The 18,067-nt window shown below is 43.7% G+C and overlaps 1 protein-coding gene across 7 annotated transcripts in view; it reads right to left on the reverse strand.

Annotated features, from left to right (window-relative positions):
* PTPRN2 (protein tyrosine phosphatase receptor type N2) overlaps positions 1-18,067 on the reverse strand; it is an 801,801-nt gene that overhangs the window by 500,177 nt on the left and 283,557 nt on the right. For all 7 annotated transcript variants that reach the window (XM_023250823.2, XM_023250821.2, XM_045053088.1 and 4 more), the window contains one exon: positions 8,685-8,781. In XM_023250823.2, coding sequence (XP_023106591.2) covers positions 8,685-8,781 — 97 coding nt within the window. The remainder of the gene's footprint in view (positions 1-8,684; positions 8,782-18,067) is intronic.

The raw sequence follows: 18,067 nt of genomic DNA on the forward strand, positions 1-18,067 counted from the left end.
GCAGGGAGCACCTGCCGATGGCTCGCTGCTCACAGCTGCAGAAGAGTGACCCAGAGGTGCCCTCCTGACTCCCAGGGCCCACGAGCGTGCTGGGTCCCAGGGCACAGATGGCACTAGACCCACGGTCAGCTGACTGTGAGACGGGGGCCTGATCCTGGGTTACCCCGGAGCCCCAGTGTGGCCACAGGTCCTTAACAGAGGGCGAGGAGGTGGAAGGCGGTGGCGGAGTGATGAGGGGCAGGATGACTTCCAGGAAGGCGGGGAAGAGCGCAAAAGGGAGGAAACAGTTCCAGCCCGGCCCTCTAGAAGGGGCTGCCCTGCGACACCACAGGCTTTGGATCAGGGAGGCCCAGGCTGAGCTTGTGACCCAGGGAACTGCGAGGTGACAGGCGGTCACCGTGTAAGCCACGAGGTCTGTGGTGATCTGTCACAGCAGGAAACTGACGCAGTGCCAAACATTTCTACGCTGGCACTATGGAAGAGCCACGTACGCATCACCATCTGTGTGTGCGGTCCACGCCAGGCACACAGGTTTGCAGCAGGAGTGACCGAGAGAAGCTTTCTGCCTTCTTTCCACGTGGCGGCGAGACACAAATGGGGCTTGTTCCGAAGCTAGACGCTGCTTCATGCCCGAGTGCCGACCAGAAAGGCCGTGGCTGTGTCCAGGAGGGGAGGCCAGGACGAGGCCGGAAATGCAGGCTGACCGATTCAGCACGGACGTGAGAGGCGAGAGGGCAACCGCTGGACTTATGCTCAAAGTCATTAAGAGAACGACCAACTGCCCAACAGACAGAGGCGTTCTGCACAGGCTGAGCATGACCAGAACCAGAGGCACAGAGGAAGTGACCGGGTAGCACCACTACCGGCAGGAAGTCAGGGTCACGGGCCTCAGCCCATCCAGGAAACTCATCTGGCCCCTCAGTGGCCTCCTGTCCGGATCAGTCCCCAGTCCTCCCATTCCCCACGGCCTCCCAGAGCCCTGGCTCTGGAGAGCTGACCTCTGTGCCCACCCATCTCACAGCCTGGACCCGCCGACCAGAACTTCCCAGCCCGCTGACAGCCTTGCTTTGAGCAAAGCAGCCGCCCCCAAAGGGCCACGACGCACCCTAAATGGGGCAGGAGACCAAGCAGCAAGCTCTCTCTTCAGAGACCCCTCTGTGTCACTGAACTCTCTGATGCCCTGATCCGTGCGAGGAGCTTGTCTGACGATGAGCTCTAACACCGGCACTGTGTGTAACGTGGAGAGGCTGAGAACTTCCCAGACCATCAAGTCCAGGTTCCCTCTCCTTAGAAGCCACCTGCCAGTTTGTTTTTCCTCCCACATCACGCTGTCTGTGGCCGGCTTCGCTGTGCCCACTGACACATCTCTGCAAATGGCAACATCACCCACCTGTGCCCCGGCCGTAGCCCACAGGGCTCACTTCTCTTCTCCCTCGTCTCTGTTCCTCACTCGCACATCACACACTCCTTCGGGCTGACCCAGAGACCCCCAAACCCGTCCACGTCCCCCTCATGTAAGTCACGAGCAGCCGTGCGTGATGGCCCCGGGGGCCTCTCCCCTCTGTCACCTGGAAGCCATGGGGGCCTCCGGAAAAGTTCACCAGGTCACATCACTAACTGGTAAAAGCCCCAATCACACTCCACGTCCCTGGACATTCATTCACCTCGTAGCTCAGAAACTCCCTCCCAGCCACATCCAACCCGAGGTGTGTTCCACTCATTGCTTATTGCATTACCTTCAATTCTTTGTAGCTTTTATTACCGACTGAAATGACCGTCTTTATTTAATATGTACTTTTTGTTGCTACATATCCTCTCACTAGAACGAAAGCTGCTTGAGGGAAGGGGTCGTGTTTCTCTATATTCTTCACGTTCTCTGCTCCAAAGCCCCGAATTTACGCAGAGCCTAACTCAGCAAGCACTGAAAGAGTACGTGTTGACTGAAAGAAAGAACTTGGATACAGACGGTAAATTCTGGGTCGATGCAGAGTTAGCCCAAAACGCTCACATTTCACATTATTAACCTGTTAAATGATGCCTTTCCTGTGCAACCTAAAAATTATCACCGAAAGTGAATTCAAGGTAACAAAAGTGATCATTGTGGTGTAGTGGGGTGGGGGGGGAAGAGGGGGGCGTGATCAAATTACTTTTCTTTTGAAAGAAAAGTGTCTCATTTTAGATTATAGAAGACATCATACTCCCAGTCTGTTAGGCCTCCTTGACAACCACAAATACTGTTTGTGTAGAAAGAACCAGACACGTTTCCCATGGCAACTGTATATAACCTCAAATTGTGCTCTCTGTAGTGGATGTTCAATAAATGTGGCAGCTGATTTTTGAATAATAAGTAATTATAAGCAATTATAAGCTCTGACATTTACATAGCCACATATGTGGGTGGGTTTTTTTTTTTTTTTTTTTGCTACTAAATGCATTTGACCTTCATGTAAGTAAATACTGGTTTTTAAAATTTGTATTTTTTTAATTATCTGCCAGAAGTACCCTTGACGTTGAACAAGAATATCCCAGACTGCTGGAAAGCGGGTACAGCTCACACAATGTCAACATGAGGTTTAGAAAAACAGCACACAGGAAGGGCATAGACTCATCTGCTGTTTTTTCCATTTCTTCCCATCCTTTCTGTGCTGAGTTTTGTATTTGGAGAGACTTTGCTTTTAAGTAATCATTTAATTTTCACTTTTATTTGTACCAACTATGAGAAAGTTTTGTGGTAATTCTAGAAATAAGGCATTCTGATATGTAAACAGAATAGCCATCAGTTCTGCAAGCACAGGGTTGAGGCCGTAAGCCACAGGGGCGCCTGGGTGGCTCAGGGGGTTGAGCGTCCGACTTAGGCTCAGGTCATGATCTCACGGTTTATGAGTTCAAGTCCCACATCAGGCTCCATGCTGACAGTGCAGACTGTCAGCATGAGAGAGGCAGAGAGAGTGGCTTGTGCTTTCTCTCTCTCATAAAATGAATAAGCTTAAAAAATTTTTAAAAAGAAAGAAAGGCCATAAACCCAGGAGAAGGGGGAACAGAGCTCAAGGCCTGAGAATGCATCAACTTCCCCCATTCAGGGCCCTGTGTCTACATGTGTCTATATGTCTGTGTTTGTGTGTGTGTGTGTGTGTGTGTGTGTGTGTGTGTGTGTGTGCCTTTCTGGTGCATCCGTGTGTGTGTGTGCATGCCTGTGTGCATCCGTGTGTGTGTCTACATTTGTGTGTCTGGTCTGTGTATATGTCTTGCAGGCTGAGTGAGGTTGAGTTACAGCAAATAAAATGCTCAATTTGTTAGTAGCCATTTACACTTTTAGTGACCAGGAAGCAGCGTCTTAAGTATTTTACATAAACATGACAGTTTGTTACTTATATGTGGGTCTTCAGGGTGATTTTGACACGCTTCAGGAAATGTATTGGGGTTTAGGTGGGTGTGTGACTCATTCTAGACTTCCCACTTACAGGAATGGAGAACTGGATCCTGGCTAGGTTTTTCACATAGAAATTCTGGTTTTCAAGAATGGATCATTAATGTTGGTGTGGTATTTGTACATATTTCATAAAAACTAGGACTTACAGAAACTCCTCTTGTTTGCGTTTAATTGCCTCAATTGACAAAGTTGTCCTGCTTTTATTTCTGATGCCTTTTCAAGCTACACCGTAGTGAACCTCACAGGTGATAAGGACTTCATGGTACTTTGACCTCAAACCATGGCTGGCGTCTCCTCGGCCATTATTGAAGGGAGGAAATATGTTCTATGACGTCGACATGTATTTTAACTGAAGTCGATTCACTTCTCTGGCAGTTTGTCTTTCTCCGTCACGAATTGTAACCTCGTAAAAGTGCCTTTCGGTTGGTTGTCTCGTTCATCCTCCTGGAATGTCTGTTGCCAGTGGGTTTGTCTGTGATGCTGTAATATGTTACAGTGAAGAGTCTGCAGTCACTACGTGGGGCAAGCCTGGAGCAGTGAACTTGCAAATGGGCTTGGCCTGGCATTCAGCTCGAAGTCAGTCAAAACTTTGTAAGTATACATTTTCCACTTCTAAAAGACCAAACGCACTTTGCATTTAGGACTCCAGTATTCTCTTTCTCACATGCGTGCACAGACCTTCAGGCTCCAAATAATGTAAGATTTAGAATGTAAGATTTTAGAATAATGTAAAATTTAGAAAATTTGCTAAAAAAAAAAAAAAAAAAGCCCAGACTAGGAAACGAAATCTTTACAGGGAGCAGGCAGTGAGCCTTGTTCTCACTCCTCTCACAGTCGTGGTAGCTACTGAGAAACCACCTTTTCACTCTTCACATAGAAGCCTCGTGACCACCTGACACAATGCTCCCGGGCAGTCTTGTGTGACTCACCAGAGCTCTACACAGGCTGCGGGCCTCCTGCTCACCTCCTCTGGCTCTCAGGAGAACCAGCAAAGGGCAGGCTCAGATTCCTGCGTTCTCAGTGACCCCTCACGCTTCCCCTCCGTTCCTTACGTCCGGCATCTAATTACTGATGGGCCTACTTTCTGGGTTTCACATGCAGTGCTTACTCTGGGCAGCACAGAAGCAGGGCTGGGCTTCCTGAAGGTGATTCTAAACCTTCAGGCAAGTTAATCTCTCTGAAGGTTAACTGTCTTGTATGAACCATGCCAAGTATATCTCACTGGCCAGTTGTGGATACTGACAAATCTATCCAGTGTAGAATGCTCTAGAAATGCCCTGTGGAATGAAGAAAGTGAGGAAGGATTCTTGGTTGGTGTGGTTACCCACATAATAGTTCAAAAGTGTCAGTAGATCATTCCTTCTGTCTTTCCTTCACTGATTCAATACTGACCACATATCAACCTGGTAAAAGGCACGTGCCAGGTGCTGGGGGTCCCTGGGTCAGAAGCAGTGCCTAGAGAGGCGACAGAGGGAAAGAAGGCAGAAGCGTAATAAGGTGGAAGATACCGATTTCTTCACTAACAATGATAGAAACTTGCACTTTAAAAATATCTGCAAACCAAGAAGGTGATGGTCACAACACGACAGATGACAAAAGCAAACAGTTCACACTCCACAGGGGAAATGGGAGCAGGCAGGGGCAGCAGGGCCTTCACCGAGCTGTCCAGGGGCTGAGAAAGTGCCGACTGACGTTCAGGAACTCCACGTGTAAAATCGAGAAAGTCCAAAGGGTGAAATTTTAAAGGACAGCCAGATCAATTAGGCAGCAAATGAAAAAGAAAAGGCAGGAATGGCAATACTAATTTTAGAAAAATGGAATCCAAGACAAAAACCATTAAAGTCAACAAAGGCACCCTTTGGAAGTGACCATGGGTACAGCGATCACCAATTACGATGTAATGCAGCAGCCTTTATGTGCCCAAAAGTCAGACCTCAGTGTTTAAGGGAAATATATTAACAACAAAAGGAAAATTCACAGAAACAGTTTTGTCTGAGAAATTTCAGTAAGTCAAATATAATTAAGGATATATTATAAACTATATAGAATCATCAACTATATGTAAAAAACCTGCACCCTGCAAATAGTGGGTATGATATCTTTATCCATTGAAAATTAATAACAAGATGGCATAAAATAGGCCACAGAGAAAACCTCAAAATCTCCAGAAACTAAAAGCTGAACAGGTCACATTGTCTGACTAAAATGAAATAAACTAAGTGCTAATTTCAAGTTTAAAAACAATATAAACATGAAAAACCAGGCACTAGCTACTTCCGAAAGGTACAAAAATTACAGTGACAGATAATTTAGAGCAGAAGCAAACAAGTAGACGTCAGTCACGGAATGGGACGAAAACTATGTTCCAAAGCTAATGCACAAACTTTTGTAATTTCATTACTTTTTTAAAAAATGAGTAAGTAGAAACATGAAAAAAAGTTGAACTCGAGAAGCTTCATAAAAAACAAGTCTAAGGGTTCTGGGATGCTCAGTTAAGCGTCCAGCTCTTGACTTCGGCTCAGGTCACGATCTCACGGTTTGTGGGTTCAAGCCCCACATCGGGGTCTGTGCGGACAGCACGCAGCCTGCTTGGGATTCTCTCTCTCCCTCTCTCTCTGCCCTCCCCCACTCATGTGTGCACATGCATGCTCTCTCTCCCTCTCAAAGTAAATAAATAACCATTTTAAAGAAAGTAAGTGTAAGGACAGTAAGAAAATCCAAGAGAGAAGTAATTTTAAAAATCGTGTTAAAAGTGTGAAAAAAATTATGCTAAAAATGAGAAGAGTGACCACTACCTACATGTTGAATGGATTTTTGAACTATAATCCAACTCTATGTATCACAAGTTAACAAATGTGGAAGTCCCTGTGAAAAGGAGGGTAGCTCTCTGCAAAAATACAAATGCCTCAATTTTACACAAGAAAAACTGTGAGCATATTTGACCAATAGTCTTGGAAGACAATGAAGTGTTATGAGATATACCTACAGAGAAAGACTATTAAAAAGTACGTACGCTGGTAAACAGATCATCTCAATGCTAAAGAAAGTGCAGAAAGTTTTGAAAAGAGGGAAAAGTACTGTCTGTACCGTGATGACCGTCTGACCGTGACCCTCGCTGCAAGGAGGCCGGAGCCAGACGATGGCAGGAATCCGTGCCTCTATTCTGCTGCTGAGACTGTCTCTCAGGCAGAGTGCCATCAGGAAACAGACTGGACCCTGAAGCAGGATGTCCGTGTAACTGAACAAGGCACTGTTTACAGGACTGAGAGGCACAACAGAGATGACCATGGCGAACCACCAGACCAACAGGAGGGAGGAGACACGCTGCCCAGGTCCCGCTGCCATCCTGACCCCCTCTTCTCTGCCCTCTAAGCTGGGCTGAATCCCACTGGCCAAACCCAGACCCAGCCTGAGGACACGGGCGCCTACTGACACAGCCTAGGAACACTGTCCCTCGGGGGCCAGAGCCAGGAGTGAGACAGACAGGAATGCGGAGAACATCCCATCAAGTCCTCCAAAAATAGGGCTCTGCTGGTAGAGCTGGGATGATTTGTTTACTTAGGTTCAACACTCTCAAAGACAGAGATTAAAAATCCAGCCTAGAGAGAGCTAAGGGCACTCTGTCGTCATTAGCAACTATACTGGTGTCATCTACGGTACAGACCAAAAAGATACCTCTACAAGACGGGATACGTGACAGGTTACTAGCCTCAAATGTAAAGGCTCTACACTGAAAGAAACAAAACAGAAAAATAAAAAAATACTTTTCATATGGGCAAGGATCATGCCTAGGAAATCCATAAAGAAGAAAATTCCAAACTCTAATATGAATATTTTTAAACTTTTAATCTTATTTATTAAAAAGCAACAAAGATAAGGTGTCGCTTTTCATAATAAAGCTGGCAATTTTTGCAAATGACAATACTGACATTGGTAAGAAGGTGGTCATCCAGGTGTCTGTTCAACAGCCTCACCTCGTCTGCAAACGTAGGTCTTTGGGTGATGCTGTGCTCTGGCCTTTCTCTCACCTCAGCTGTCCAAGGAGTTACCCTTTGCTCATGGTGGAGTTCAAGGTTACCTGGCACGGTGCCCCTCGTCTTAGTGAAGTTCAATCTTCACTAGGAAGGCAGGAGCAGTGGGCAGCACTGAAATGCCCAAGGGTAATTTAAAGACAAGTGCAAAGAGTATGAAGTCATCTAAAACAAAAATGGAAATTCAAGATAGCTTGCCTTTGGTTTTTGGTTGTTTTTTCTTGCAGAGAAGTCTTACACACACTCACAGACTCTAATGGCATATTCTCTTTGACAAAGGAGGCCTTCAAGGTTGACAGCTGGGCGCAGGACATAGAAGGACACATTTTCCACCTAAAGAAACTCCTAGTCTGGCTGGAGAAGAGCTAACATGGGAACGTGTTTTCAGTGTGCACGAGTCCTTTACACGTGCTCACTCACCTAATCTCCCTGGATTCGGAAATGAACTTCTTGGCGGCTTAGCTCCTTCACTTATTAGAGGAACATGAGCTAAAGGCAGATGCCCACGTTTCTGTGTAACTGAGATTTTCCTAACTGAAGTTTCAAATAGTCTCTTTCTTTGGGAAGAAAAAAAAGGACTTTCCCAACTTCCCTAAGCCTTTGGGAAAGGGCTTTTCACTTTTTATTCACTTGAAGAATATATAGTTCAATGGCTGAGGGACGAGACAATCCCAGCTGGCTCACTGTGGCCTGTCTGCTTTGGACTAAGTCTCCAACTTCTTGTGTCCCACTTTCCTTCCCTGCAAGGGTGCGTGGGAGATTAGGAGCCCTCACCGTGCGCCGCGAGGAGGCGATGAGATGTTGCAGAGTGAAACACTCAGCGCAGCACTGCTAGGCTCTGGCAGCGGGAAAACTTCCAGGATTTAATTCTGCTTTTTGTACTAAAGAGAACATAAATTCTTACTGGGAAATGAGAAATCTTGACTTCTCTGCTTCCAACCAAGGCTCTGAAGATGCAGGCCTTTCCAAGGGTCTTGGGAAAGGGACAGGGCCCTTGGGAGGTCTGTCAACGAGGACAGCCCCTGGCTACAGGGTTACGCCAATGCATCTGGCTCCACTGGGCTAGGACACAGAGGAAAGGAAAGCACCCATCTGCTCCGTATTGGACTTCTCCAACTCTCTGGTCCCTCTACACCCAAAAGACAATAGGTTCAAACAAAAGCAAGCTTGATGGATGCTGGCCGTGGCCAGAGAGCAAGGAGACATAAACCGCATCTACTTACCTGGCTGTGCTGGAGGCGTCCAGATGTTGCGGGGAGGGAAGGTTCAAGAGTTCCTGGGCCATCACGTGCTGGGTGTAGTCATCCTGCCATGTGAAGCCTGGGGACAGATGCAAAAGCTGCATTATCGACGTGGAAGGTGAGCAAAGCTCTTGTTTCAGTCACAGGAGAAACTGCCGCTGTTTCCAAGTTTTCCCGCAATGCCAAAGCGCTCACTGCGGTTTACTAATAAGGTCTTTTCCTTCTAGAAATCCCCGCCTTCTGAGACATCTAGACCAGAAATATGATGGGTGCTTTGCCACATGAAAAACACTAGGCGCAGTGGTGGCGTGGCTGGACAGCAAGGTGCCCTTGAACCAGGAGCACATTTCACAGATTTGTCCCCAGCAAAAGATGCAGACTTTCTCGTGGAAAGGTCTTGGTCGTAGCAAAGACATTCTCGACCCAAATGTGCACACGTTTACCCACCACTCAACCGCCGTCCTGCTCCTCACCGCCACGTCTCGGGCTCCTTGGAGCTCCAGCCTGCCTAAGAGCCACACGTTTGTAATGAAATAAGGGTACTGTTACTCTGAAGGCAATTATCATGGGGCCTAATGTGCTGTATCTGGGAGCCAATTACATTATATTTATACTCAAATGTTATGACAAAGAGCTTTATAACAAGAGCGAAGTAGTTATGAAGGCAAAATGCATGTGATTATGCATTAATTACATGCACTGCAGATCACATGATAATTATGCTCAGAATTACCAAATAACTCCCAAGAATAATTATTATGCAATTTGTACATTTTAGATCTTATGGTAACACTTTAGCACTTAGAACTACCCCATGCAATTATCCATAATTATCTAATCACTAAATATCATGTAATTACAGAGATATATTTTTATGCCCTGTTCAAAAACACATTACCAAAATCTTCAAATCAGGACGGCTCTGTGCCTGTTTATGTGTGTGTGTGAGTGTGGTACAGGGAGGTCCAGAACTTGCTGAGAACCACATGTTCTGGGGAATAAAAAGGGCTCAGCAGATATAAGCTGCCTTCATGAACACACTTGAATTCTTTTTTCAAATGCAAATCTAACATTTTTTTTCATTTACAAATGGCAAGATTCAAACAGTTGGAACACTTCTGAATCTCAAAAGGCTCTATGGCATTACCCAAAGGGGAAGCTGATGGGAAAACTCACCAAACAGGCTAGCCTCTAATGGCAACTTGTTCTAAGCAGCCCTGTTTGACTATAGCATTTAGAGAATGGGTCGCTGCAGGGAGACCGAACCCCATAGTCACTGTTACCCTTACTTCAGGATGAAATGTACTTAATAATAAGCAAGCATCTTCCACTTGCCAAAAGCAACTAAAAAAACCACCCATATGAAGTGTATGCTTACGTGGCTATTAACCGTTGCTTCATTCCTGGGAGGATTCTCAAATGAAAGCACATTTGTAATATTAGCATAGTATCTAGCACTGTGAATTGAGAAAGTAAGCATAGTTTAACCATGCCATTCCCAAAAGGGTGGTCTTAATATCTATCCGGAAACAAACAAATAAAGAGCACAAAAGGAACTTCCCATAAAAATTTTTCATTTGTAGAATTTAAAATAACGAAACTTCGAATGTATTTTTTAATCTAAAGAGCACAAGTGCTCGCCTCGGCAGCACACATACTAAACAGCACAAGAGCCTGAGCCAATTCAATTCTGGGGTCTGTAAGGAGGGCTCAATCACAAACAGTCAGCCAACTGATAAAGGTGTTCCGTACAGGTAATCTCAGGGAGACCCGGAACCCCTGGACTGACTTCTAAGCTTTCCTGGGAGCAGGCAGAAACTGGACACTTGGATACAAAACCAAAGCAATGCATACATTAGGGCATTAGACATTCTCTCTGAACTCCTCTCAAGGCTACTGAGAAGACAAAACCCTAGGAAGAGCTGACTGCTGCCAGGGAGACGGAGAAGACACATTCTTCCTACCCCTCCCACTAGGCACAACTAAAACCCTGCAGATTATATGCACAGGAGGCTACGAGGGGTGGGCGGAAGACAGACTTCTGCGGTCCTAGGGAACCTGAGGAACCACACCTGTGGGGCTCCCTGGGCTGTCCTTTGGCTTTATGCACCTCACACTGGAGCTGAGTCAGCCAGCAACCCGGGAGCACCAAGTGTAGGTGAAGCCCCGACTGAGGTCACCTCTCCCCAGCCAGAGGCCCAGGAAGGGAGCTACTTAGCACATTTTAGACAACAGCAGCTCCACTCTCATCAAACACTGCCAAAAACAGCACAGCACAGCCTGTACCCATGACAACAAAGGCCAAGAGGCAGCCTGGGTGTCCTCCCTTATGAAGCTGGAACAAGGCCAATGATCCCCCCCCAACTCTGCCGGGTTGGCAAAGCAGCCACGTAGGGAGCAGGTGGTACCCCCCCCCATGTCAGTGGAGACCACATAGGGAGATCAAACTCCCACCCACCCACCCCGCCCAACACATGGACTAGACCCCTCAGCACAGATGTCAGCAGAAGCCTAGTGGTAAACCCGGACTCCCACCCCCATGTTAGTAACAGGGACCCCTCACCCACCTTGGCAGAGCAGTGTCAGAAAAAGCTGTTAAAATGCAGGGCTTAGGGGTGCTTGAGTGACTCATTCAGTTAAGCGTCTGGCTCTTGATTTCACCTCAGGTCATGATCTCACACTTTATGAGTTTGAGCCCTGCATCAGGCTCCGCACAGGCAGGGCAGAGCCTGCTTGGGATTCTCTCTCTGTCCCTCCCCTGCTTGTGCTCTCTCTCTCGCTCTCTCAAAATAAATAGAATCTTAAAAAAACAACAACACAAGGCTTAAGTGAGATCCAGAGTCTCATAATATAGTACAAAAGTGTTCAGGTTTCAACAGAAAATCACTAGTCATACCAAAAACCAGGAAGATCTCATCTGTAGACCCTAACGCCGAGGCTTGAAGTGTTAGCTTTACCTACCAAAGATTGTAAAGCAGTCATAATAAAAATGCTTCAATGAACAATTATGAACATACTTGAAAGAAATGAAAAACTAGAAGCCTTAGCAAAGAAATAGAAAGTCTCAGCAAATAAATAAATATAAAAACAGCCAAATATAAAAAGAGCCGAAAAGAGCCAAATGGAAATACTACAACTGAAAAATACACAAACCAAAATAAACAGCTCAGGGGATGCACTGAATAGAAAGATGAGGGATAGAGGAGAGAGTCAGTAAACTAGATAAGAGAACAACAGAAATCATCCAATTCCAACAACAGGGAGAAAACAGTCCAAAAAAAAAAAAAAAAAAAGGACAGAGCCTCAGGGAGTGTGGTGCTATAACAAAAGATCTAACATTCATATTATCAGAGTTCCAGAAGGGGAAAAAAAGAAGGTGTGGCTGAAAGGGCATTCAAAAACTTGATGTCTGAAAATTTCTCAAGTTTGGCGAGAGATATAAACCTAAAGATTCACAAAGCTGAGCACCCTAAACAGGGTAAGCCCAAATCTCCTCCAAGACACATGGTTAAAATTCTGAAAACTAAATTCAAAGACAAAATCTTAACAGCAGCCAAGGGAAAATGACACTTTACCTATGAGGGAAACACAATCCAAGCAAAAAGGATTTCCCATCAGAAACCACAGAGGCCACAAGGAAATTGCACAACATTCTCCAAGTGCCGGAAGAAAACAACCATCAGCCCCAAATCCCAAAAATCCACCAATCCAGAGACCCATCAAAAATATCCTTCAGGAGGGGTGGGTTCCTGGTGGCTCTGTCAGTTAAGTGTCCGACTCTGGATTTTAGCTCAGGTCATGATCTCATGGTTTGTGAAATCAAGCCCTGTGTCAGGCTCTGTGCTGACAGTGCAGAGCCTGCTTGGGATTTTCTGTCTCCCTCTCTCTCTGCCCCTCCCCTGCACTCTCACACACACCCACTCTCTCTCTCTCTCTCTCTCAAAGATAAATAAACATTAAATATATATATATATATATATATATATATATATATATATATATATCTCCATCCTTCAGGAATGACAGGGAAATTAAGACATTCTCAAAAAAGGGAAAATGAGAGCATTTTTTATAGCAGACTTGCCCTAAAACAACTGCTAAATGAATGTATTTAAATACAAAGGCAAAAACAGAAGAAGGAACCTTGGAACATCAGGAAGGAGAAAAGAATGTGAAAAGTGAAAGTGACTAGTTTTTCTTCTCTGGAATTTTATATATTATGTTTGACAGTTGAGACAGACATGATAACACTGTCTGTTGTGCTTCTAAATGTATGTAGAGGAAATATTTAAGATAATTATAATAAACAGAGGGGAAGAGCCATAAAGGGAGGTAAGGTTTCTACACCCTATTCTTAACTGGTAAAACAATGACAGTATATTGTGATTATGTATAATAATATGATATCTATAATAATACGATATCTAGACCAACCACTAAAAAGGCTATCAAGAGATACACTCAAAAAGACTACAGAAATCAATATGGATCTCTAAAAAATATTATCATAACCCTATAGGAATGAAGAAGAAAAAAAAAAACAGAGAAAAATAGACCAAACAGAAAACAAATAGTAAAATGGAAGATTTAAGCCTTAACATACCAATAATTACATTAAATATAAATGGGCTAAATATACCAATGAAAAGACAGACACTGACTAAGTGGATTAAAGAAGCATGATCCAACTATATGTTTTTTATAAGAAACTCACTTTAAATATAATGTTACAGACAGGTTGAAAGTAAAAGGATGGAAAAAGATGTACCATGCAAGCATCAATCAAAGGAAGTAGCAGTGGCTACAGTAATAGCAAATAAACTACTCATCAAAACAAACAAAAATGCCAGGGACAGAGAGACATTATATAAAGATATAAATCCACCAAGAAGACATAGGAATCCTAAATATGTATGCTCAAACAACCTAGCTAGAAATATGTGAAGCGAAACTTCACATGGAGTTTTTGGAAGGAACAGAAAGGAGAAATAGACAAACCCACAATTATAGTTGGAGACTTCAACACTACTTTTTTAGCAACTGAACAAATAAAGAGAAAATCGGCAAAGTTTGAGAAGTAGTCAACAGTGCCATGGATTAACAGTTCTAATCAGCGTTTATAGAACACTCAATCCAACAAAAGCAAAACACACACTCATTTCAAGTGCCCACAAAACATGACATGGACTGAGACCATATATATCCTGGACCATAAAACAAATCTCAGCAAAATTAAAAGATTCAAAATCACTTGGACTGCATTCTTTAATCAGTATAGTGTTGAACTAGAAATCAACTAACATATATCTAACAAGAAAATCTCTAAACACTTAGAAATTAAACAATAAACTTCTAAATAATCCATGGGTCAAAGAAAATCCAAGGGAAAAATATACTGAGAACTGAATGAAAATGAAAACGCGGTACCAAAATTTTGCAGGACACAGTTAAAGGTGTGCTAGGAGTGAAATTTTTAGCACTAAATGTTTGCATTTCAAGAAGTCTCAACTCAATTATCTAAATGTACACATCAAGAAGCTAGAAAAAGGAGAGCAAAATAAACTCAAGGAAAGTAGACAGAAGGAAATAATAAAGAACAGAAATCAATAGATTAAAATCAGAAAAAAAGGAAAACAGAGGAAGTCAGTGAAAAGTTCCCTGAAAAGATCAGTAAAATTGGCAAATTTCTAGCAAGACTAACAAAGAAAGCAGTCACAAATTACCAGTACTAGGAATGAGACAGATGATATCAATACAGACCCTGTAGACCCCATATGGGAACAAACATGTCTACACACTTAAACATGGCAACTGAGGTGAACTGGACCAATTCCTCAAAAACCACAAACTACCACATCTTATCCAATATAAAATAAATAATTTGATAGCCCTATAACTCTTAAGGAAATTGAATTCATAATTAAAAACCTCCCCAAAAAGCAATGTGCAGCCTCAGATGATTTCACTGGAGAATTCTACCAAACATTTAAGGAAGAATTAATGTGAATTCTACACAATCCTTTCCAGAATACAGAAGAAGAGGAAATAGTTCCAATTAATTTTATGTAGCTAATACTAACTGATACAAAGAGGAGACAAAGACCAAAAAGAGAGAGAACCCTACAGAACAATATCTCTCATGAATATGGACATAAAAGTTCTTAAGAAAAATATTAGTATAGGGGCGCCTGGGTGGCTCAGTCGGTTAAGTTGCCGACTTCGGCTCAGGTCATGATCTCACGGTTTGTGAGTTCGAGCCCCGCGTCGGGCTCTGTGCTGACAGCTCAGAGCCTGGAGCCTGTTTCAGATTCTATGTCTCCCTCTCTCTCTCTGACCCTCCCCCATTCATGCTCTGTCTCTCTCTGTCTCAAAAGTAAATAAACGTTAAAAAAAAAAATTAAAAGAAAAATACTAGTATATTGGGAACCTGAGTGGCTTAGCCAATTGGTTAAGCGTCCAATTCTTGATTTCAACTCAGGTCATGATTTCACAATTTGTGAGTTCGAGCCCCATGTCATGCTCTGTACTGACAGCACAGGGCCTGCTTGGAATACTTTCTCCCTCTCTCTCTGTCCCTCCCCTGCTTCTGAGCATGCATTCGTGTGTGCTCTCTCTCTCAAAATAATGAAATAAATTCAAGAAAAAAATAGCATATAAAATCCAGCAATGTATGAAAATAATTATACAGCTTGGGGTTTATTCCAGATATGCAAAGCTGTTCAAAATTCCAAAATAAATCAATGTAAGCTAACATATTAATAAGCTTAAGAAGAAAAAATTACATTATATCAATGTAGAAAATGTGTTTGAAAAATTCAAAACCTATTCATGATGAAAACTCTCAGAAGAATAGGAACTGAGGGGAAATTCGTCAACTTGATAACAAACATCTACAAAAGCCCTACAGCTAACATCATATTTAATGGTGAAAAACTAGAAGCTTTCCACTTATGATGAGGAAAAAGGCAAGTGTATGTTTCCTCTTAACCACTCTTAACCACATAGCTGAAAGTTCTATCCAATGGAATAGGGCAAGATAAGAAAAGAAAAGGCAAGCAGATCAGAAAGGAAAAAATAAAACTATCTCTTTCCAGGTGACATGATTTTCTACATGGAAAATCCCAATGAATCTACAATAACTCCTAGAACTAATAAGTTATTTTTCTATGAACTATGACACATATAAACACATAGACACTGAAATTGAAACACTATAGTCAGTCAAAAAATTAAGTACTTAGGTGTAAATCTAACAAATACACGCAGGACTTGTGTGCTAAAAACTGCACAATGTGGATGAAAGAAATCAAAGATCTAAATGAAGGACAGACATGCCACGTTCATGAGTCGGAAGTCTCAACACAACAATGGTGAAAATTCTCCAACTGGGATACAGGTTCAACACGACTCCTGTCAAAATCCCAGCAAGATTCTTTGCAGATACAGACGAGCAGTTTACATGGAACAGCAATGGAGTCACAGTAGCTGGAACGACTTTGGAAAAGGAGAGTAAAACAGGAGGAATCACGCTACCTAATTCCAAGTCTTATACAGGTACAGTCATCAAGACTATATAGTATTGGCAGAGGCAAACAGATCAATAGAACAAAATAGAACACCCAGAAATAGACCCACACAAGTGTGCCCAAGATTTCTGACAAAGGTGCAAAAGCAACTTAATGTTTGACAAAGTGCCTTTTACCAAACGGTGCAAGAGCTGTGGAACACACAGAAGCAGAGGCGGAAACCTCAACATCAGTCTCAGGGTTTACACAGAAAAAAACCAAAATAGATAATGGATATAAATACAAAATATGAAACAAGAAGCATTTTAGGGAACAAAAAACAACCGAAAATCTTTGGGACCCAGGGCTAGGAAAAGCATTAACGTTCGCATGAAAGACCAGGACAGGCCACACGGCCAAGAAGTGACGCGCACCTGGAATGTGGAACTCTCACAAGTAAACATTAAAAACGTCCAATTAGAAAAAGTGTCAAAGACACGAAGAGCCATTTCCTCAAAGAGGATGCGCAGATGGCAAGTAAGCTCACGAAAAGTTGTCCAACATTGTTAGCGCTCAGGGAAATGCCAGTTAACCCACGGTGAGCGGCCTCGTCACACCTACCATGAAGGCTACAAAATTAACGACGATATCCAATTCTGGCAAGGATATGGAGAAACTGGGCCACTATTTCATTGGCAGTGCAATTGTAAAACGACGCACCATTCTGGAAAATGGTTTGTCAGTTTCTTAAAAACTAAATGTACACTTTTCATACAAACCAGCAACTGACCGCTGGCCATTCATCCCACAGAAATGTTCACACGAAAACTTGTGTACAAAACTTGTGTACAGATGTCATTCAGCGAGTGAGTGTCCAAACTAACTATGGTCCATGCGTACTGTGGAGTAGTCCTCAGCCACGATCCGGATGGATTTCCAGAACACTGTGCCGAGTGAAAAAAGCCAATCCAAGAAGGTTACCCATTGCGTGGTTTCACTTACATGCTACATCACCTACTCTTGCGCTCTTATCAGGCATGTAACGCCTGGAGTGGACATGACCCCTGACCTCCTACCGCACGCAGTCTAGTGCTGACACAGATGGGTACATAATTAGCGAAAATCACATCTGAGTGTGGTAATTACATAATAGAGTCATAAGCAAGCAGCTATATGAATAGAGAAAGAAGAGATTCATTTGGGGTGCAGAACTGGGGAAAGCTTCAAAGAGAAAAATGGTACCTGGACCAAGGCAGGAAGGATAAATGGATTCTAACAGATGGCATGAGGTCGGGGGAGAACCCCAGAATAGCGGGAGAGGGTGAGGAAGAGGTGAGGCTTGCCAAGTCTGTGGCCCCGGGGACAGCGCATGAAACAGTGGGAAGGCTGTGAGGCCATCGAGGCGCAGAGGAGGCATCAGCGGACAGTGTGCAGTCACAGGAGGCCTTGGATCCCAACAAAGAAGGGCTGGCGTTTTCTACATAAATACCCAAGTGTGTTACAAATACGATAAAAATAACAATATGAACATGATACAAATTGTAAAAACAATAGTACCTATCTACTGAGCCTTAACCACAAGCCAGGCCCTGTACTCTTTCCTGCTTTAATCCTCATGATTTGCGAATAACTACCTTTAATAGGTAGTAAAGAGAAGGGAAGGAGGCGTAAACACAGCCCATCTCAGAGACACGGGGGCTGCAACTCGGAGACTGGTAGTGGGGATGGCGCGAGTTTTCAGAAGCAACACTGGCCAGTGCTAATAGTCAGCTACGTGAGGCAGTAAAGGATGAGGGTCAAGGTTGGCAGCAGGCATACTGGCCGCCTCAATGCACACGGGGAATTCCAAAGGAGGAGGAG

The sequence above is a fragment of the Felis catus genome, chromosome A2 (genome assembly GCF_018350175.1).
Source record: "Felis catus isolate Fca126 chromosome A2, F.catus_Fca126_mat1.0, whole genome shotgun sequence".
Taxonomy (NCBI): Eukaryota; Metazoa; Chordata; class Mammalia; order Carnivora; family Felidae; genus Felis; species Felis catus.